Source organism: Manis javanica, chromosome 2 (genome assembly GCF_040802235.1).
Source record: "Manis javanica isolate MJ-LG chromosome 2, MJ_LKY, whole genome shotgun sequence".
NCBI classification, from domain to species: domain Eukaryota; kingdom Metazoa; phylum Chordata; class Mammalia; order Pholidota; family Manidae; genus Manis; species Manis javanica.
The window spans coordinates 203,740,884-203,764,811 of NC_133157.1; the positions used below are offsets into that span (position 1 = coordinate 203,740,884).

Genomic DNA, 23,928 nt, shown 5'->3' on the forward strand with positions numbered 1-23,928 from the left:
TTCATCATTGCAACATCCTGCAAGGTAGGCAGTACTATTTCCTTAAAACCAGCGGTAACTGAGCTCAGCGAGGTGAAGGGCTTGCCCAAGTCCCCAAGGTCAGGAGATGGAGGATATGGGATTTAAGCAATTTTTGCTGCTCAGAAGGCTCTAAAGTGAAGGCCATACATATGTGACTTCCTCAGAATGGACCTGACTTCAATTTAGCAAGAAAAAAAACAAATGGCTGTCAATCTCTTGGAGTAAACTAACTGTTAGATAGAAAGACATGAGCAGCTGGGGAAGGGGAAGATAAGGTTCAAGGAAAAACCTGCCAGCCACTGAAGGAAACAAAGGCTTTGCAGGGAGATTACTTCCTTGCCTATTGGGACCATGTTAACTGGTCCCAACCAGATCACAACATAGGAGCAATGAAACAAAACTAAGAACTGTCTAAACCACACTTCATCATAATCTCATTAAAGTAAAATTACAGTTTTTTTGCTCACTGCCTCTCCCCACTCCCCTACCACTCTACATACCAAGGGCTTTTCTGTGTGCATTTTGGGACAAGACATGCGCATTGAGAGGAATGGGTGTATAACTGGAACTGTCAATCAAATGACCTCACCCTGTCAATCAAAGGGGCACCTCCTGGCTAGGACATGATAAATAGAACCTCCCCTAAAAGTTTGGTGCCTTTGTCTGCATTGACTCAGGCCCACTCCTCCTCTAGAGTGTATTCAAATAAAACTTTCCCTCTACTTCACTATTGTGTCTCTGCCTTTCAATTCTTTGCTGTGGCAGGGATAAGAACTGGGAGAACAAACTCAACATGCAACATATTTGGTGCCCTGACATGGGTTGCAACTCCTGCCATTAAGGTGTGCTAAATAAAAACCTCCTGCAGCTTAAACTTTATAATGTGTCTCTTAACTGAATTCTTTCCTTCAAGAAGATAAAAACCAAGGAATTCCACAATCCACCTCCCACTAACAACCAAACTGGTTTGTAAAATTTTATGCACTTCCAGCGACATACATCCCTAGTCCCCCAGCAATAGAAATTGTCTTCTAGACCACAGGTCTTACGTCCTGATACAAATTACAGAATCACCAAAAGCAATCATTGAAATCATACACCTAGGCCAATCAGTCTACAAACTTGACAACTTAGTCAAGAGATATGTAGTCTCCACTGTCAAAAAAAATTTTGTGTGTGTAGGCCCAAGCAATTTCAGTATGATAAACTGCGATAAATAAAGTTTACCTGGGACTCATACAAAGAATTTTAGGAACTGACCTTTGTAGGTCTAGACACTGCTTTTTTATTTTTTTAACCACAAGTAAAAACATCAAAATCAAAACAAACCTAAAAACTAACAACAAAAATTTCTAAATCAATAACTGTTCTTTAGAATACTAAACATCCAGAAAGAATTATCAGGAAAGAAAACTTTCTGTGAGTTTGTTCGCATCTTTTTTTTTTTTTTTTTTGGCTCTGCTTAATTTTATAACATTATCAAATCAAGTCTAAAAATTAAATAACAGATAATACACCCAGATATAAGAAAAGCAAATGGGAGTCAAAAGAAGAGTAAGACATTGATTAAGATGATTTGTTAGTAATAGTTTTTTTAAAAGTAATACCTCTCACTATAAAGATCTTTCCATCAGCTTCTCTAAGTTGATTCTGGTAAATTTAAATTATCTTTTAACTCCCGGTCTCTGTTCTGTCATAGCCACATTTGTGTTTACAAGTAATCACGCTTTCCTCCTGACAGCTGGTTTTCTAATTTTCCAGTTTCTAAAAACGTATAAACAGAAGAAAATCTGATAAAAATAACTCAACATCATGTGATATATTGACACATTAAAGAAATCCTGTTGTTGCTTAACCAAGGTCATATTTCTATTCTTAAATATTCCCTAACAAGAAACAAAATTTCTATGTAATGTCTGAATATCTTTGGTTTACACTTAAAGTCTCATATGCTATTTTTAGAAATGCACATGTAATACATTATTTTCTATTTTCTTTTTCATTATAGAGTGATGTTATCTAATAAATAAGCCATCTCTCAAACTCTGATCCAAAATGTGATTTACCACAAAATTCAAGTAGTTTAAGGTAGGGAAAAGCAATTAAAAGAGTTGTAAAATGGAAGAAAAAGAAAAGATGGGAAAATATATAATGAACCTTAACTTTCCATTAGAAAACAATTTTTCAAGTGAAACGTAATTTTTCTAAATGCTGAATGACTGTTATAGAAACCATGTGCAACACTATATGGGTACTTAAGAAAACAGGAAAATTGTCCCTTAAGACAAAAATTCGACAATATTTTCACAGTGAAAGTTAGGCAAAAGGTTTGGAAATTTTTAGAATGTTTCACTTAAACTATTCAGCAGTTTTGAATTACTTATGTAGTAACAGGATGGTTTACCTGTGAAAACCAAATACTGTATTAAGTTTCAGCACATATTCAACAATTATACAGAGTACTTTACAAAAGGAAAATGCCTTTCTTGATAGCAAAATGACAGAGAAATGTAAACTAAAATTACACAGCATTGAAAGGGAGCCTATCATTATTCCCTCTTATTTAAATCAACTGTCAGGAAGAAAACTGTTGGGAGTCATGGAATAAAACAAATGAACCATCATAACAAAGAAGACACAAGAATATTTCAAAACATAATGCAAGAGTAAAATCTAGCCCCTCTTAAAAAGTTTAGAACACACTGTTAGTTCACAGGCAATAATATGCCAGGTTAACCTGAAAACAGTTGTAGTGGCTTTAAAACATGTATGCAAATTCTCTGACACCCAGTCTTCAAATGATGGGCCAGACTTGGTGCCTCACTACCAATAAAAAAAAGTGGCATAAGGGATACTGTGATATCCATGACTCGTTGAAAGAAAGGACCCAGCTTTTGCCTGGTGTACGAGTTCTCTCTTGGGGCACTATTAAAACCCAGCCACCATGCTGTGAGGGAGCTCAGGCCATAAAGAACTATACTTTTAATTTAAACAAAATTTTGAAATATTTATTTATAAGATAATAACTGTCTTTGAAATTAAGCAGTTTACTGAGCAATTAGTTTTGTCCATACACATTTACATGTTATTGCTGTAAAGAAGATATTTGTAATTTCTCCAGTTTCAATGTGAACATACAATTTGTAGTAACAAGATGCAGATTCAAGTACAGATCTTCTAATTTTTTGTTCTATTTTCACCCACATCTAATAGGAATAATAATACCATTTTTTCAACTTACTTTATAGGTAGCAGGCATAAGATTCATATGAAAAAATTTGCCAAAATCACTAAACATAGGGTAAAACACATAAAGTTTTATAATATTAACTATGTTCTAACATTTTATTTGCTTTTTATAGTCTAACCAAAATAATGATTGCATACTTTCAGGGCTATGAAACTCAGTAGTTAGACAAGGTGAATTAAAGTAGTAAAACTAGTCATAATAATAAACCAATTCATCCATGTTCTCAATTACATTAATAATAATAATTGTAAAAAAAGGTTAACATCTTGTGAAAATACTCATATTTCTTTAGGAGTTCTTGCCCATATCAATGGACTGTCTGGCATCAGCCACGGCATCAGGCACTCGGACAGTCATATTGTCCATAGATTTTGTCAAACAGATTTGGCAGCCCAACCAGTATCAAAACCATCAATATCTAGATTATTTTCAACCACAACATCTAGTAGAGAGTCACCAACTTTTCCTTTGGCTGTTAATGTTACACCATCACGGTTTACAAAGTGGACTGTTACTTTATCTTCTGAGCTGCGGTGCGCCTCCGCCGACGCGCTCAGCGCCCGGTGCGCCCCCACACGGCCCCCCAGGCCCCGCTCGGCGCTTCCGCCCGCCCCCGGCCGTCCGGGAGGCTCCCGGCTCCTGCGAGAAGCAGCCGCCGGTGGGCCGCGCCGCCGAGGGCCGCGGTGGCGGTGCGCAGGAGCCGCGCGCCCCCCGCGGCGGCCATAGCCCGCGGTCGCGTGACTCCCAGATGCGACGCGGGCCGCGAGAGCGTCCGCGAGCGCGGGAGGAGCGCTGCGCCGACGCCCGAGGGCCGCCGCGGAGCGTGCGGAGGCCGGCGTGCCGGCCGGGGCGTGGCCTGGACGGGCGCTGTTCGCATCTTTCTTTTAAGGTGACACGAGTGGTCCTGTGGCACATCCACCAAGTTAAGAACACCCCAGATGGACAGAAAAAACATCTAAGACTAAAGCTGAGGCCAAGGCCACACAGCGGCAGTTGAACTAGGTCCCAAATAACTGTCCACACCAATATTACATCACTCTTTATTAACAATACTCTGGCTTTTATTTGATTAATTAAAATAATTAAATTGTTGTTAATCAATACAACACTCAAGGGATCGTTTAAGTAATTCATTAAATAATTCAATTATACTACTTTTAAATTTCTATTTTTAAGATTTGTGTGTATGTGTGTGCTCTGTGTAGTCTTTCTGCCAAACTGCAGAAAGAGTGCTCCCTTAGGCATAATTCCTCACTTGGCCTGTATATATGCCACATATGCTATATTTATCATACCACATAGTCCAAATCGGATATAAATGTGTTGATGATAGTGTCATGAAATGTATAAAGACATCTATCTGTATTGCTTTGTAGTCCTGTCTCTTTCTGTCTAGCCTTAAAAAAATCCTGCAAGGTATGTTAAAAAGGTACTATCGCTCCCATTTCATAGGTGAAAAAACAGACTCCAAGAGTGTAAGCGACTCACTTGATAAAGCCTAATAGAGTCAGTGTCAAGTTGTAGGAAGAGGGCTTGGGAGCTGAGCCAACCTACTGCTTATACTTACTACTGGCTTTGCCTTCCTCTCTTCCCCCATCTTTCCCTTTCTGTCAGTAGTCAATAATGATTGAACTTCTTGAATTCAGTAAGGCATTTGGTCCAGCCATTGATAAATTTGTGGCCATCCTCCCATTCCAGTAATCTACATCTGACTTGTGCCAAACTTGTAATTTTAGCCCCATCAAATCTTCCAAAACCAGGTGTTACCTTACATCCTAGCTATTATAGATGCTTTTGTTGGCTGATACAGATAAACATGCATAGTGTTTAATGGAACACAAAATTTGCACTACAACTATGTTGTGATAATATAAATATTCCTTCCTCTGCAAGTTTCCTTGAGAACAATGATTTAGGGCAACAAAGTTATGTCAGGTAGTCCTGGACAAGACACCCCTTATCATCCACCCACCCCTTTTCACCAGATGGTAGAACGTACCCCCAAACCCTCCTGTTTATGGTAGAGTCTCCTGCCTTATCAGGGTCTAACAAGATGTAAAAAGCCCAATAGGGCTTTGAGACCACCAGCTTGGGTTGGCACCTGGGCTCTAAGACCCAAAAGGTGACCCAGAGTTACCTCAGGATCATAATAAATTTACATTGCAATTTTGGCCCCACCCCATGGGTTTGCTTAGTGTGGGTGGGTGTCTGTGCACTGAGAAAGTTATATAACCGGAAATTGTCAATCAATATGTCAATTGAATGATATAAGACCTGGGGAAGGAGTTACCATCTGTGGGTAAAATTGCAATATTTCCAGAATCTCTCACCTGGCCTTGTTCATCTCCATATCAATGGGTGTTTCCAAGGGTGGAGAAAAATAGTCTATCTCCGTATCAGTAGGTGATTACGTGGGAGTAGTGAGCGTATAACTGGACTGGAGAAGTTTGGAGGGGTCCCTTTTTTGCAGCCAGGGTATGAGAGACACCGTGAACTGCAGTGGATGACTGCTTGTAAGCAATAAACGGGTTTCTCCCACTTTATTTCTCCCTTTGACTAATTTCGGTTTCAAAGGTAATTTGCCCCAGGCTGGGAGAAAGATTTTCCCTCCTGGAGTTACATTATCTTTTAAAAAATCAATCCTAACCCTACTAATGGGGCTGCTTCTTGTTTCCAGACAGCCGGCTCTCCACCCTTCTTTGGAGTGTACTTATGCTTTGTTTAATAAACTCCTGCTGTTTAAAAGTGTCCTAAGTCTGTCTCTTGATTGAATTCTTTCCTTCAAGAAGACAAGAATCAGAAAAATGCATTGCATTCCACCAGTAACAGTTTGGGGTAATAACTGAGCAGACTTCCATAAAGGACAATGACTCACTGGAGGCTTAAGGGATGAGGAGATAGAAGTTTCACCCCATGTCTCCAGCAAGCCCACCATTCTGTTATACACCCTTACAGTGCAGCTACTATTTTTTATTTTCAGTAATAATGCAGTATCATTACATTGCCCTTAATCGCATGACCTCAGGCAAGCTTCTGACTCCTCCATCCTTCATTCATGAAGTGAAGATACATATCAATTGTTTCATTGTAAACTTTGAATGAGACTGTCTGAAGGCAATCAACATTTTTATGATTAACATCATTAGGAGAGGTCAGTGGGCTGTGGAAATGGGAGGTGGAGAGTGAAAGGACAAAGAGAAAGGAGAAACAGTAGCATGGGAAAACTACAAAATCCTACTTGTAAGTCAATTACCAATTTCCGCATTTAGTTCCTCCTTAAAGGGAGAAAACTAGTCTTTCCCAGAATATATGTAAAGACACGATGTTAAGCAGGCTTGATCACAGAAAAAAAGGAAGCAGAGGAGGTAGGTAAGTAGGTAGGTCAATACTGGGCTAAATAAAATGTGGTTTTTATATTTTTAAACTTTAATAAGTGAATGAAAATTATAAGACAAGTACAGAAATGTTGGTTTTCACAAGTTTATATGATTGTGGGAATATTTTCTCACAGTCTGTGTCACAGAATGTTCTGTGAAACACATTTTGCTTATATCTATAAAAAAAAGAGATAACTCCAGATAAAATATAGCTGAATTTCTCACATTTACATAGCAACTTTCAGTTTATCAATTACTTAATTGACATAATCTCTATATACGACATTTTGATGTCACTGCCCCACTGAATTTTACCTAATTTCACATGACTGAGATTAAAGCAGCTTGTCACCCATGTAAACAATAGAATTCTTTCTTGCTCTCCCTCGAGTTCCTCCCATTCTTTTCATTCCTGTGTCCTCTCCTTTTTCTCTAAAGACTAGATATAGGTCCAGAGGGATCCCAGGTTCAGCATTTTCTTCTCTGCCAGTAAGATCCTAAAGAGAAAAGGAGCCCTAGGAGTGCAGCTAACTTTAAGTTCAACTGGTCACTGAGTATGTACCACCTTATCCCTTACTAGTTGGTGATGTTAAGGATACACCATGCTCCCAGAACTTGGAAATGTTGGGAGAGAATAGCAGCAAATCAGGACTATATGTATATAAAGGTAAATAAAAGTTAGATTATTATGTCCCAGTTTAATTGCTACTGTTGGACAAGAGAAGATATGGGAGAAGTTGTCTTTTCCCACTTTATATTAGAGACATTGCTAGTATCGATAAAACATAAAAATAATTATCTGATAGCCTTTGTGTCATTTTTACCAACATGGCATCTGTAGGACACAGTTGATACATATTTTTTGGCTTCTCACAGCATCTCTTTCTTGAGGAAAGTCATACCTTCTTCCAACTCTTGGTTCAGATGATGTAGAAAGGAAAAATTCCACCCTGCTGATGGCTGGGTGAGGAGCCCAAGGCCAGACAACTCCCTCCTTTGGTCAAAGGGATCAGCTGAGGGGTGGGCACATGACATCAGCAGGTCAATTAGTGTTGACCCTGAGGACTTTTGCTGAAATTCACAGGGAAGAGCAGTTCTTTGTTCTCTGTGATCACTAGCTACGAGGTGATGCAAGTCTAGAAATTCTCGGGACTCAGTTAACCACCACAGTACTGTAGTTTGATGAGAATGAATTCAAAACTGAGGAAAGCAGTGCCTTGATAGAAAGGAGAACAAAACAGTTTACTCATGGCATTATTTGAATAACTGGATCCAGCCCTCCTGAAACTAGAAACACTTCTGAAGTTCTAGTTTTATAAGCCAAGAAATTCCTTTACCTAGAAAAATTCTTTATGCGATGGTAACTAAATGGATTTTGATTAACACACTTTAGAATTCTAAGTCTTTACAAAGAAACTGAAGAATGTATCATTTTACCATTTTGTCAAAGATGATTGGAAGGAGTTAACTAAATGTTTTCCTTCTTTAGAAACCTAATATACAGTGACATTTTAATTATTTTATTAAATTTTACTTTATTTTACTTAGTATTTTAATTTTAATTTTAAATTTGAAAATTCAAATTTCTAATGAAAAATTATTTGACTATTGTTTTAGTAATTGTCCATTTTCTCTAATTTTAAAAATGTATTGGCATGAAAGTATTCCATTTTGCTTTCTTTTAAAAAAATCTTTGTTGTCCATCTGTACCCTTTGTCCCACTCCTGCAGATCAGTGGATTTGTATATTCTCCCTTTTTTTTTATCAGTTGGTTCATGGGTTTCTCTGTCACTACTCTTTACATTGACTTCATCTGGGGATCACTGATCTGCTCTGATTTTTGTTTCCTACTTCATTTCTTTGTTTTCTACTTTATTTCTGATTTTTAAATTAATTCTTTCTTTCCTTCTATTGTGTTTTACCTGATGGGTTTTTTCCCCCCTAATGCTACAAATTTCCCTGTAGTAGTATTTTAAAATTTTGATATGTAGAAAGTTCATATATTTCAGTTTTAAATATTTTCTGAATTCCATAATAACTACTATTCAGTCACTAGGTAATTAGGAAGTTTAATTTTTTTACTTGTTTGTTTTGCTTTCTAACCACATCTGGCAATTTTCATTTTCTTTCTGTTACTGTTTTCTACTTACACCGTGGTTATAGAAAGGAGTTAGTACATCACTACTTAAACTTTGGTTTTCAAAGAAATGCACTTTGGATGTAGATAGATACATGACTGGTTTTTGAAAATGATCAATGTATGTAATTGTTAAGTACAGTTTGATATAAGTCAGTTAGATCAAGATTGTTAGTTGTGTTTTAAAATTTTTCTGTATTTCTCACCATTTTTATTTCAGCTTCATTCATTCATTCACACATTCATTTACTCAATAGATATGTATTAGTGCTACTACTACATGCCAGGAACTACTTTAGAACCTTGATATACAGTGAAAACAACTATAAAAATAAAAGCTCCTCTCATCAGAAAGCTTACTTTCTCAGGGGGAGAAGTAAGATGATTAATGTCTTGCTAATTTAGAAAAGGGAAGGAAAGAAAGAATGAAGAGGTATATACAATTTCAGGTAATGATAAGTACAATGGAAAAATAAAGAAGAAAATGGATAAGGAGTGCAAGTGTGATAAAGAGAAGGGGCTGGAATTTAAGTAGGATAGATAAGAAAGGCTCATTGGGAGAGTATGAGCCATGGGGATATCTGAAGTCAGAAAATTAGCAAGTACAAAGGTCCTACAGTGGGAGCATGCTTACTGTGATCAATGAATATGAGGGGGGAGTGAAGCTACAGTGAAACAATAAGGGAGAAAATAGGAAATGATGAGTTTAGTAGCACAAGACACTGAGTTGAGGGTGGGGAGAGATCATGTGGGGACTCTTAGCTCTTTTTCAGACTTTGGCTTTTATGCTAAGTGAGATGGAAATCCATTGGAGAGAGGTGGAGTGATAAAACCAGGTCACTAGGATATCATTATTATTTTGCAGGGTGGAAATGGGGAGACCAACTTCAGTAGGCAAAGGGCAGAGCCAGGGAAAACTGATGGAAGGTAACTAAAATGTATATGCAAAAAATGATTGTGGCTTGGACCAGGACTGTGTGAGTGGAGGTGGTAAAATGAATGTCTTCTGAATATGGCTTCAAGACATAGCTGGCCAGATTTGCTAACAGATCAGACTTGGAGTATGAGAAAAAAGAAAGGAGTGAAAATATGACTGCAGGAAAAGTTAATCTCTTCCCTCCTTCCACAACACCAAAAAGATTTTGAAAACTTTTACTCATCAGGCCTCTCCTTTGTATGTGTTAGTTTTGTAGTATTTTACCTATATCTTGCTTTGAACTATCCAAGTGAATCATTGTTACACTTACTGTTTTATAAACAGCTATTGCCATTTAGATTTGTCCACAGTAATATCTGTTGTTTTTCTGGACTCACCTAACTTGTAGCATACCCCTTCCTTCTGTATTCAACTTCCTTTTATCTAAAGTTTATTATATCAGCTATTAATTTATTGCTTCTCAGATCCACATTCTCCCTTCAATATTCGCTCTGCAATCATGGAAGAAATTCCTTTAAGCATTCCTTCTTAAAGTTGAGTGTGATTCAAGCTTTCTCCATAGAGGGCATGGAGAGGTACTGCAGTAGAAAGGAGTTGTGCTGTTTCTGGATGCACCTGTCAGTCAGCCATGTGGGTATGAGGACATTCAGTGGTGCACTGCCCCAGACACACAACCGGAACATACGGTCCCTTGGCAGTCTTGTAGCTCCAGCCTGGCCTGATGATCACCTTTCGTGGTCCTCTCAATAGGGGGACTGTGAGTGCTGCCCACAGTGGCCCCTCTGAACACGCACCCCCTTCTGCAGAAGTTTGCCTCCCATGATGCTGGCCTGTGATTTCATGCTTCTGGCATCTTGACTTCTTCTGTTTGCCTCTGTTCTGGGAGGTTTGTCTTCTGTAGCCTTCCTGATACTACCACCTTCCCAACAGGAACAACACACAGTATGCTGAAGACCTCTTGCCCACACCAGTGCCCCCACCTGCCCTGTACATCTGCATGACTGGCCACTACCTGTGACATGCCAGTGGTTTGCTTCTGCACCTTGGAGTGTTTTGAAGGTACTCTTGTCATTTTCACTCTAGTCGCATTTAAGATCTTCTCTTTGTCTATGGTGTTCTGCCATTTGACAGTGATGTTTCCAGCCCCTCCCAACTCCTATTAGGTTCTTCTTGCATGTCTAAATATGAGAATCTATGCTCTTCATCAACTCTAGAATATTCTCATCCATTTTCTCTTCAAACATTCTCTTTTCCTTATTCTCCCTACCCTTTCCTCCTGTGCTCCTATTAGATAAAAGTTAGGCTTCTTTCTAATCCCATTTTTGTAACCTCTCTTTCATATTATCTATCTGTTTACCTTCTGTGTTGATAATTTCTTTGGATCTACCTTCTATTTTCCCCAATTCTCTCTTCCAAGCTATTAATCTGAAATTTAATCCAGCCATTGATTTCCTAATATAAATAGCTCCAGTTTATATTTCCAGAAGTTCTATTTGATTCCTTTTCAAATTTACCTGTTCTTTCTTCAGTTTCTTATTCTTTTATCTTTTACTAAAGTCCTTTTGTAGTTCTTTAATCATTCTAAAAGCACTTATTCTGTAACTTTTGTATAACAATTCTGTCTGTGCTTCCTGCCATTTGTTGTGTCTGCTGAGTCTCCTGATGGAAAAAAATTTTCCTCAACTGCTTTATAATTTTTCATTGGAAGTTTTCCTTCATAAAGGATTTCTCCATAAAAATGCCATATGTCATAGTTGAGAGTACATCCTTCAGAAGAAAAATTTGGCCTCCTGAAAAATGCCCAAACCATTTTTTATGTTAGTTTGTCACCATGGAATTCTGAAACCATGCAGATAGTAAACAGTATGATCACTTATTCAAGGGAAAAGATGCCAATGGTTTAATTTATCAGAAGGAACTTTGTTCCCACTTAGAGTCCAGGCTGATAGAGAAGGTTCCTTGTTATCTCACTGTGGCAGGGGGCCATTTATGTCCAGTCTATCCTTTCACTAAAATGGTAGCCCTTGAAAGGTCAGACTTAATACAGTGGTCTTATCTATAATCCTTTGTCTCATGTGGGCCGACACCACCCTAGGCTAGTATGACTGTCTACCATCCATTCTAGGACTTCCACAGTTCCACAGTACCAACTCACCTGTTCATAGGTCTCTTGGTACCCTGTGTCTTCCATTACTTATTGATGAATTATGCATTCAAAAGGATGTTGTCTATATTTTTTTTTGAGAGGGCATCTCTCATATTTATTGATCAAATGGTTGTTAACAACAATGAAATTCTGTATAGAGGACTTAATGCACAGTCATTAATCAACCCCAAGCCTATATCTCAACAGTCTTCAATCTTCTGAAGCATAACAAACAAGTTCTTACATGGTGAACAAGGTCTTACATAGTGAATAAGTTCTTACATGGTGAACAGTGCAAGGGCAGTCATATCACAGAAACTTTCAGTTTTGATCACGCATCATGAACTATAAACAATCAAGTCAGATATGATTATTCGTTTGATTTTTATACTTGATTTATATGTGAATCCCACATTTCTCCCTTATTATTATTATTATTTTTTTAAATAAAATGATGAAGTGGTAAGTAGATGCAAGATAAAGGTAGAAAACATAATTTAGTGCTGTAAGAGGGCAAATGTAGATGGTCAGGTCTGTGCCTATAGACTAAGTATTAATCCAAGCTAGACAAGGGCAACAAAGGATGTTGTCTATATTTTAACTGGCATTTTGAAGTGTTTTTTTTTAGGAGAGTTTTGGTTTATCTATTCTATTGTATTTCCAGAGATAGAAGTATGTTTATTATTTTTAAATATTTCCCATAGTAAAATGTAGGTTGTCCTCATTCTGGCACAAACAATTGTAAAAAAACACTGCATTGCAACTAGTATTACAACTGGCAGAGGAGAAATGTAATTTTCCTATTGATAACCCTTTGTTTCCCAAAGTGTTTCTGTTGAACTAAAAGTCTAAGCACAGAGAACACGTTCTTATTTAAGTCTTCTGATCATATTAATTAGTGAATATTTTCAAAGTGCTTTTTGAGATGAAACCATTATTCATCAGCAAACCCAATTTTTTTTTTTATAATGATGACTCCTTTTAAAGATGCTAATTGGCCCACCTGCCATGAAAGAACGATTTCACCTTTGCATTAATGACTGAAACAACATACCTAGGGATCCTATTTATGAATTCATAAGTGAAATCTTCATAGGCAAGAAATATATACTTTTACTGTTACAACAGGAATGCAAATTCATGGCAATGAAACTGAATGTTTTGGCAATGCACTGCCTGAAAATGGAATGTTGCTTGTGTGGGAGCCGCAAGAGAAAACCCATTGTTTCTGTATATGTGAGAAATATTTCCATATCTCTCAGCAGAATAGACTTTACTGGCATAGTCCATTCTCAACATCTGTCTTGTAAATATTGTTTTATGCTATTTCTATTCTGTTCCTAAAGGGAAGAAAATTATTAAGTGGTATTTTCACCATTTAAAGGAAAATAACAGTAATAAGTAATTATCAGTGACAAGAAGAAGGTTTCTCTCAGGTTCTTTTCTAACATGCAAATAGTGTATATTATATTCTCTATAATGTTATCCAAATATTTCTTGGCACTTTTTTCAAAAGTATATTTTTATCCATGCTGTATTTCAGGGGATATCAAATGTTTAATATGGCATTGAAATTGACTTGATTTTTTTCCCAAGGGCTAAAATTATTTTTTATAAATCTTCCCTACAGATTCAAAACTATTTGGAAGGCAGCAATAATAGCCCTCTCATCTGAGAAATGTGAGAGGGCTATAAAAATCTTGCATGGAAAGCCAAGTACACTACAGCTCTCATAAACCTTAAATCTAAAAATAAACCTTTTCATGACATTTGTTTGAAAAAAGAGTTGTTCTCAGAGAATATTCTAGAAATTAATTTAATCCAAATGTCTCATTAAAAAGAAATTAGTTTTGAAGTCTTTGTTCCATAATAAAACAATCTAGTATATGAACAATGCACTAGTTGTCAAGGAGGCATTTGGAGATAGTGGGTTAACTCTTTCATGGGCCCAGGTGCCTTTGAATGGACTAAAGCACTCATTTGTTAAAGCAATACCCCAGGATCAGAAGAGCTAAGGGAAGGTGCTTAAATTATTCTCAGCAACCAGATTCTATCACAGGATAGTCTATCTGATTCATTATATAAAAATGAATCCAACAGGAATTTTGAAAATCTGATGATATACATAATGTTGAGAATTTGGTGTCTTTTTTCTTAATTTAAAAAATTGGGTTGTTGGTTTATGGATTTTATACTATATAAGCTTTGCTGTGTCTAAATAAAAAATTTCAAATAACTAGACAAAGAAACTCTTTACCACCAAAGAAGTTAATTAGATACATTTCAGGGGGCTGCAGGTATGTGTAAAATTTAAGATTTGGATGCTTACCTTTATGTATTGTACTAGGTGGTGGGTACATTAAAGGTGAATATAACACTGTCTGTGCTGTCAATAGTCCCAAGTCCAGAAGGGAAGCAGACTCATAAATCTGTATTTATAAAATAATGTAGTAAAATGACAGTATACGCTTCAACGTGCCTTGATGGCAGAAAGGAAGGAGTGATTAATTCCACTTGGAAAGCTTAGAGAGGACTTCCTTAGGAGGTATTTGTATGAAGATTGAAAGCTAAGGAGGAATTGTCTAGGTAGATAAGGGGAACAAAAGTCATCCCAGCAGATGTATGAAATATGACAGCAGATTAGGAGAACTGTAAAAAGTAAGTGTAACTGGATCACGACATATACCCAAGAAAATAGTGGAACTGGGGTTCCAGAGACATATACAAATATATATTTATACTTGAATATTTCAGCTATTTTATAAAGGTACCCAAGGGTCAGATTATGTCAAGAATGTTGTATTTTGTAACATATTACAAATTGAGTGCCTTAAAACAACACACATTTATTATCTCACAGTTTGCATGGGTCAGGATTCTAGACATGGCTTAGCTGGGTCCTGCATTCAAGGTATCACAAGGATACAGTTAAGATGTCTATTGTCTGTATTTTTCACCTGGAGGCTTATCTGGGGCAAAATTCACTTCCAAGCTCATTCAGGTTATTGATAGAGCTAATTTATATGCGGTTGTATGAGTAAAGTTCCCAGCTCTTTGCTAGCTTGTTAGCTAGAGGCTGCTCTCACATACTAGAGGCTGCCCACAGTTCCTTATCATGTGGCTTTCTCCCTAGGCAGTTCTCAGTACAGCAGTTTGCTTTTTCAAAGTCAGTAGGAAAGTATCTCTCCACTTTGGTAAGACAGAATCTTATATAATGTAGCCTAATCAAAGAAGTGATATCCCATCACCATTACCATATTCTATTGGTTATAAGGAAGCCACTAGTTTTTCCTTCAATCAAAGGGAGGGAATTATACAAGAATGTAACTCATTCAGAGGTCACCATAAGATATGCCTGCCTCACAGGGCTTGGAGGGATCTTTCAGTAGAATCAAACAGAAACTGAGTAAACTGTTTTGTTTTGTTTTTTAGTCTTCCAACAGTTTATTAGAAAGAATGTAGACATTAAAAAAAATCCTCCCTGTCATGAACATAAATTGAGGTTTTCAGCCCTGGGACAGCTGAATCAAAAAAAGAAAAAAATCCAATAGTGTATTAACATTTTTTTCACTCATTTGCCATACTGACAGTGTAAATACAAATTCGGTCTAAATGTAGACTCTCAAGCAACAATGTACAGCTTTTCTTCGTCCTCCATGCTAAGAGATATAAAAGTTTAAGGGTCAAACAACACCAAATGCACAGGCTTCAGAAAACCATCTAAGTTAGGACATTCACTAGTTTTAGCTAAGATGTATCTGAAACACTGACAAGGTTATCACTTGTGTAGTTATGTGAAGTGAATTTTTTGAAAAATAAAACCTTAGTGGAATAATCCTGAGGGATACAGCAGAGGAACAACAGGTTACCAGTTTAAGTGTTCTGTTTTCAGTTATTTTGAGCCCATGTTCCAAGATCTAAAATTTAATTATCTTTCCTTAATCTGGGCACTTTCTAGCATGTCAGTATCTATATTATGAAGTAAAGAGATTGAGGTGAAATGTTTTTAATCATAACTGCTGTTATCAATTGCCTGGACCTCAGTAGCATCATGGAAATCTGGGAAATGTTCATGTGAAAGGTTACTTACTGCCTTAGCTGACTTAAAATTGCCCCATACAATGGTACATATCGACCCTTAGTGAAGCCGTTAAAAAAAAAACAGGTTGAAAAATGGGTTAAAGGAGGCAAATACAACATCTGCCTTTAGAGCTATCAACTTGGGAATTCTCTCAGTGACGAAATCCTGCAGAAGTTATTTTTCTTTCTCAAAATTCGTTGACAACATTCCTTACTCCAGGTCTGGCATTTTTTCATCGTCACTGTCTTGTGAATCGTCATCTGCTCCATCTACTTCTGGTAAATCTACATCCTCGTCACCACCCATGTTGTTCATCATCTCAGAGAAACGGTCAAAATTAGACATCTCTTCATCTGAATCATCTCCCCAGTCTTTCCAATTATTGAAGTCCACACTAAGCCAATTAAGCTTTGCCCGTTCTTTTGTTAACCTTGGCCACGACTGGCCAGATTCTCCTTTTCGTAAACAACATAAAATTGATCTGTCAGTTCTTTTTTGCTTAGAATCATTTGGATCAATACAGTGAAAAAGATCGATTTCATTTAAATGTTTAAAATTATCACTTCCTCCAAGACAACTGAATGTAAGTTTGGATTTTTCAAAATTTACATTAACATCCTTACTGTCTTCAACACAAAATGCAATAAAGACATAGTCCCTTGCGGGCTGCATCGCAAACCGGGCGGGGGACGGGTGAACGCGTGGGCAGGCCTCTCCGGCGGCGACAACTACGGGGCAGTCGACTCCTCTCTGGTGACGACTGCAGAGCTTTCTCCGCGGTCACGGCCTCCTCTCGCTTCCCCCAGGCGACGGAGACGGCGACGGCGCACTCGACCTGGGTTCCCACAATGCACCGCGCTGAGAGCCGCTCCTCAGGCCGGGGAGGAGAGAAGTGTAAGAAAAGCGGCGCGAGGACAGAGGATGAGCGTGTGTGCGTGCGTGTAGGCGAGCAGCGCGGAGCTGAGTAAACTGTTTTGATGGTCATTTTCAATTCCTAATTTTCCAACGACTTGTGCTACAAAAATGGAGGTTAATTCCTTTGGAAAAATAACTGGCCCTAATATAAAACAACATGACACATAGAAACATAAACATTCTCAAATCAAAATAATAAAGAGAAAATGAAGACTTGATGAACTAATAATGCTCCAAATAGGTCATAAACATTCAGACACTAGAAATGAAATAATGTAAATTCTGTATTTGATAAAACAAACTTAATATCTAAAAGAAAGCACAAATGATAGTGCCACATGAGATTCCATCATTCCAACCCTTCCTTCCATGGTTCACAACTGAGTAACAGGAGCTGAGAGCTATCCAGCACATTGTGGAAACTATTTGGCTTCTGGGAATGATCACAACTAAGTGAAGTATGAAATAAAGCAAGAGAAATGGCAATCCAAATGCAGAATGTAATAACACGGAGTGAATTTCTTACTAAAACTAGAGAAGAGAAACTTAAAAATTCCATTATTTATGCAACAAATTGGCACTCCCACATGCCAGGCACTGTAAAAGGCACTGGGGACATAATGACAATCAAGGGAGACTCAGTTCATGTCCTCAAAGAATTCTTGACCTTGTAATGTGCAGGTATAAAGTGAGCTCCTCTAGATTTGCTCCCCTGCTAAAATGTGTACATAATCTGATTCTCTCCTGGATGATGGAGGCTTAGGCTGTACTTCCCATGGCTGCTCAGAACCAGATCTGCTTGCCCCTTAGACTTTGTCCCTGCCCCTGGGTTAAGCCTGCGGTAGCTAAAGCTAATTTCCAAAATATAAGGGACATTTGTGGGGAGCAAAATCCAGGTACGTACCCAAAAATGTTCTCTAGCTTGACTACATTTACAGAGAAAATAAAGTGTAGAGAATTCTGGAACTCTTATAGATTTAAATAAACTCAAATTTCCTCTCTATACAAGTCCCATTTTTAGTGTTTTTTGGATTATGTTATTTTGGTTTCTTTTCATTTGTTTCTTCTGCAAATTTGTAGACAACTGGGAGTTTGGAAAGAGGTGGAAAATCACTATCTAATAGCCTTTTGGTGCCTTTTTTTCAATAACCTAATGTAAAAGTATCTAGTTTGGTGTTGAACCATCCAGTAGAAAATATAATGTCTACCACCTTATTCCTGTCACTACTCTGGGCACTGGTGTAAGCTGAAAGAGGACACCATGAAGCAGAAGGAGGGCCAGGGGGCCAGTTGCCGAAAAACCTGCCTTGTAGCGTTGCATTCATTATATGAGCAGGGAATGATAGTTCTTAAGCTCAGAGATTTGATTCTATGAGAACATGAAATTATATCAGGGTACTGAGGGGAGGCTTAGCATATGCAAACTTCCCAGAGACTGATAGAAAAATCTAGATCTCCAATTCAGTTACTTACATTGGGACGTACAAAGTCAGTTCCTAAAAATAAATTCCAGCATACGAGTCTTTGGCTTGCTTGTCTTTTTAAATTCGCGGGGCTAAATGATATTTTACACAGTTTTGAGCCAAGTATTTTTCCCAGCATAATTGAGATGAAATTGACATATAACACTGTACGTTTAAGGTGTGCAACATGACAATTTGATATATGTCTATATTGTGAAATGATTTCCACAGTAAGGTTACTTAACACATCCATTGCCTCACGTAGTTACCTTTTTGTTTATTTGTGGTGAGAACTTCCCTTAGCAACTTTCAAGATGCAACACAGTATTGTTAAGTATAGCAGCATTCTATACACTGGATCCCCAAAACTTACCCATCTCATAACTGGAAGTTTGTACCCTTTTACCACTTTCACCCATTCCCTCCCCTCCCTGATCCCTGACAACCATCAATCTGCTCTCTGTTTCTATGAATTCATTTTTTTTAGATTCCACATTTGAGAGGGATCATACAGTATTTGGCTTTCTCTGACTTGTTTCACTTAGCACAAAGCCCTCAGGTTTCACCCATGAGGTCACAAATGGCAGCATTTCCTTTTTATGGCTGAATAATATTCCACTGTGTTGATGTATTTATGCATCACACATTTTCTTTATTATTTTATTTATCAACACTGAGTTTGTTTCCATATCTTGACTATGTAAATAATCCTTCAGAAACATGGGAGTATGGCTATCTCTCAAAGATGGGTATTTCATTTCCTTCAGCTATAATCCCAGAAGTGAGATTGCTGGATCATATGGTAGTTCTATTTTTAATTTTTTGAGGAATATTTTTCACTGTTTTGTTACTGATTTTAAGTTTATTACGCTCTTATCAGAAAACATTTTGTGTGAATTGAAATTTTTTCACTTGTTAAGATTAGTTTTATGACCCAGCATATGATCTCACAGCATATGTCATAATGCACACTTGGGAAGAATGTACATTCTGTGGCCAGGCTGCACACTGGAATGTCACTAGGACCTGTTGGTTGGTAGTGTTGGTCTGTGGTGGTGGTGTTCTAGTTACAGCTTTTCTCTTCTCAGTTGTATCAATTTTTCCTTCGTGTAATTTGAAGCTCTTTTGTCAGGTGAGTGTACATTTAGAATTTCATGAGTGAAATCATAACATTATGTAATGTCCCTCTTTACTCCTTATAATTTTCCTAGCTCTGAAGCTCTGAATATTTTGTCTGGTATTAATATAGCCTTTAGCTTTCTTTTGTTTATATTTTACATTTCCCTTAATGAAGGTCAGATTCTCTTAGCTTTCCATCATCTAAGTCTCTCTCTCTCTCTCTCTCTCTCTCCCTCTCTACTATTTTTGCATTCGTTCCACAAAACTTTTGCTTAGATAAAGGATTCTCTTCTGGGTTGGCAGTTCTTTTCTTTCCTCACTTTAAAGATACTATTGAACATTCTGTGGCCTCCATTGTATTTTATGAGAATTCTGTGATCATTCAAATTTTAGTTTTTCTTTTTAGCATTATGACATTTAGGCTTATCAGGCCTAACTGTTTGTTACTCATTTTGAATTTACACCTTATTAGGCCTAAACTCTTTGAATTTGCTCTGTTTGGGACTTCCTGAGCATATTGAATATCTAAATTTACATTTTTGTCAAAGCTGAGATCTTTTCTACTCTTAGTAAGAATACTTTTATCTAAAAAATGATTTTCTTTTCTTTTATAGAACACCTATAATGTGAAATTTAGACAATTTGATACTGTTCCACAAGTTTCTAAGGATGCATTCATTCTTTTCAATGTTTTTTCCTGTCTTTTCTTCAGTGGAGATAATTTCTACTACTCTGTTATCTTCATTATCTTCACATTTACAGACTCTTCTATCATCTCTGTTCAGTGGTTGAGCCCATGTAATTTCTTTTGTAATTTTTGGTAATTATATTTTTCAGTTCTAAATTTCACGATGTGGATTCTTTTTTATAGTTTTTCTTTTTTGGCTAAGAACTTTAGTCTTTCCAATTTTTTAAGAGTATTAAGCATTACCATATTTAATATGGCTATAATAGTTGCTTTAAAGTATTTATGTGATAATTCCATCACGAGGCATCTCAAAATAGGCATCTGTCCCTTCTTTTCCTTGAGAATTTTTCACATTCTCCATTGGTGTGGGTATGTGTGTGTTGCTTGTTTAAGCATGTACAGTAAATTTTGCATTTTGTTCTGGAAATTTTGAATATGATACTGTCATTTCTGAGTCATGTTTGTATAGGTGCATTCAGACCATTTACATTTAGGATGATTATGGATGGGTATGTACTTATTGCCATTGCAGGCTTTAGATTTGTGGTGACCAAATGTTCAAGGGTTACATCCTTACTATCTAAGAGACTAATTTAACTCACTTAGTATGCTATTACAAACACAAGCTAAATGTTCTTTTTTCTCTCTCTCCTTTTCTTCCTCCTCCATTCTATATATTGGGTATCATATTCTGTACTTTTTGTCTATACATTTTTATTATCTCTGGTGATAGCTATTTAACCTTAAGAACACTTCCATCTATAGGAGTCCCTCCAGAATACACTGTAGAGATGGTTTGTGGAATGTTAATTCTAGCAGCTTTTGCTTATATGGAAATTGTTTAATCCCTCCTTCAAATTTAAATGATAGCCTTGCCAGGTAGAGTATTCTTGGTTCGAGGCCCTTCTGCTTCATTGCATTAAATATATTATGCCACTCCCTTCTGGTCTGTAAGGTTTTTCCTGGGAAGGCTGATGATAGCCTGATGGGCTTTCTTTGTGTGTGATCTGTTTACTCTCTCTGGCTGCTTTTAATAGTCTGTCCTTATCCTTGATCTTTGCCATTTTAATTAGTACACGTTTTGGTGTGGTCTTCCTTGGGGCCTTGTGTTTGGAGATCTGTGCACCTCCACGGCCTGAAAGACTATCTCCTTCCCCAGATTGGGGAAGTTTTCAGAAATCACCTCCTCAAAGACACACTTTGCCTTTTTCACTCTCTTCTTCTGGTACCACTCTAATACGAATGTTGTTCTGTTTGGATGGGTCACACAGTTCTCTCAATATTCTTCCATTCCTAGAGACCCTTCTTTCCTGTTGCTCTTTCAGGATTAGTTGTGTTAATTATATTTTCATACTATATGTGGTTTTGGGAGGAGGCCTCTGTCTCACCTCCCATGCTGCCATCTGCAAACCAATCCTGTCAGTACTGTGGCTTCCTTACACTGATGTTATACTCACTGAAGGCAGCAGTCAACTCCTCCATGGTTAACTGTACTTACTCCCTTCATTTTGTGGTGCCACAGAGCATTGTGGGCAATATCTGAGATGAATTTATGGGCAGCTAGGGAGATGAGCTGAATTCCATGTGTGTTCTCTATTCCTTCACGGCCTCAAAGCCAGCATGGTTCAGGCAGTCTCCAGTCATTACATCTGGGAATAGAGATGTGGAATCCTCCAGCTGCAATCAGGAAGTCCACTAGAGGTGTGCTGAACACTGTCGGCCTCACTGCTCCATGGGCAGTGTTGAGCATCGGGTAAACGCCATTAGACAGGGCCCCCTCTGAGGATGCCCACCTCCCTGTGACAGCTTCCCCACTCAGCTCAGCCAGCTCTCTAGCCTGCGCCACCCTGTGTCCCATGCCCCCTGCTGCACCTCCAGCCCCAACATCTGTACTGTCACTGTGCCTTCTTCTTTTTGGAAGCAGTGCGCTGAGGGACGTGCTGCAGGGGCTGAGGCAGTGGAGGCCGGTGCCTCCTTGAGGTCTGAGTCTGCGTCGCCACAGTTTGTCATCTGGGTGGAAGAGGCAGCTCTCTATTCCTTCTTGAGAGAGTTTTGGTGATTGATAAGTACCACTACCAAGTAATTTGCCTATTTCAGCTATTTTGTCAAATTTACAAGTTTAGAACTCTTTATTGTATTTCCTTATCCTTTTAATGTCTTAAGGAATATAGTGATATGCCCTCTTTTGGGTAATTTGCTCTTGTTTTCTTTGGTTAGCTTGGAAGAGTTCTTTCAGTTTTATTGACATTTTTTTCCCTGCAAAGAACTAGCTTTTGATTTTACTGATTTTGTTGTCTACGTTCATTGATTTCCATTCTGTTCTTTAGTATTTCCTTCTATATTTAGCTTTGGTTTTATTTGCTTTTCGCTTTCTAGGTTTTTAAGATGGGAGCTTAGAGTATTCATTGGAGTTTTCTTTCTACTATGATTTACTGCCTTAATTTCTGTGTAAGAATCCTGTAAATTTTATGTTCTATTTCTATTTTCACACAATTCATATTATTTTCTCTTTGCCCTTGAAATGTCTTTATTGACCCATGGGTTACCTTGAGGTGTATTTAATTCCAACACTTGAGGTCCTGTTTTTTTTTTAACTGTTTTGTTACTGATTTTAAGTTTACTACCCTCTTATCAGAAAACATTTTGTGTGATTTGAAATTTTTTCACTTGTTAAGATTAGTTTTATGACCCAGTATATGATCTCACAGTGTATGTCATAATGCACACTTGAGTAGTATGTACATTCTGTGGCCAGGCTGCATACTGGAATGTCACTAGAACCTGTTGGTTGGTAGTGTTGGTCTGTGGTGGTGGTGTTCCAGTTACAGACTTTTCTGTTTTCAGTTGTATCAATTTTTGCCTCGTGTAATTTGAAGCTCCTTTGTCAGGTGAGTGTACATTTAGAATTTGATGAAGGAAATCATAACATTATGTAATGTCCCTCTTTACTCCTTGTAATTTTCCTAGCTCTGAAGCTCTGAATATTTTGTCTGGTATTAATATAGCCTTTAGCTTTCTTTTGTTTAATATTTTACATTTCCTTTAATGTAGGTCAGATTCTCTTAGCTTTCCATCATCTAAGTCTCTCTCTCTCTCTCTCTCTCTCTCTCTCTCTCTCTCTCTCTCTCTCTCTCTCTCTCTCTCTCTGTTATTTTTGTATTCATTCCACAAATCTTTTGCTTAGATAAAGGATTCTCTTCTGGATTGGCATTTCTTTTCTTTCCTTACTTTAAAGATAGTATCTTTGCTTTTTAGCATTATGACGTATTTAGGACTTATCAGACGTAACTGTTTGTTATTAAGTTTTGACCTTATTAGGCCTAAACTCTGAATTTTCTCCTTTTGGGGCTTGCTGAGCATCTTCAATCTCTAAATTTATGTTTTTTGTCAAATCTGGGATCTTTTCTGCTTTTAGTAAGAATTCTTTTTCTAAAAAAAATAAAATTTTCTTTTCCTTTATATAACACTTTAATGTGAAATTTATACAATTTGATACTGTCCCACGAGTTTCTAAGGATGTAATGTTTTTTCTTTCTTTTCAAAATTTTTACAAAGTTTTATGTAAAGTCATGCTTGTAATAAAGGTACTATAATTTGATAATTCATAGTTCTTAAATAAGTTCTTAAGTACATAGAAGGCTTTTTGTTTTTCACAGGTGTATAAATTGAATAGGTACACTTTATATAGAATTTAGTTCAATCTCCTCATTTTAGGAGTGATAAGTTAAATGACTTTTCTGTGGTCACATATTCTTGGAAGAATTGTAATTGAAGCATTGTTCCAGGGAACTAAC

At 37.4% G+C, this 23,928-nt stretch overlaps 1 protein-coding gene and 1 pseudogene across 1 annotated transcript; both read right to left on the reverse strand.

Moving 5' to 3' along the window:
* Positions 1–1,825: 1,825 nt before the first annotated feature.
* LOC140847988 (adrenodoxin, mitochondrial pseudogene) lies at positions 1,826–4,471 on the reverse strand (annotated as a pseudogene).
* Positions 4,472–15,330: 10,859 nt separating this feature from the next.
* LOC140847994 (prostaglandin E synthase 3-like) lies at positions 15,331–16,636 on the reverse strand. The gene has a single exon (XM_073230035.1). It carries the CDS (start codon positions 16,619–16,621, stop codon positions 16,160–16,162), a length of 462 nt encoding a protein of 153 aa, XP_073086136.1. The 5' UTR covers positions 16,622–16,636; the 3' UTR covers positions 15,331–16,159.
* Between the last annotated feature and the right edge of the window lie 7,292 nt (positions 16,637–23,928).

Excerpts from the sequence above, each read along its gene's own strand:
- LOC140847994 (XM_073230035.1), bottom strand. The coding sequence starts at position 16,621 with ATGCAGCCCGCAAGGGACTATGTCTTTATTGCATTTTGTGTTGAAGAC.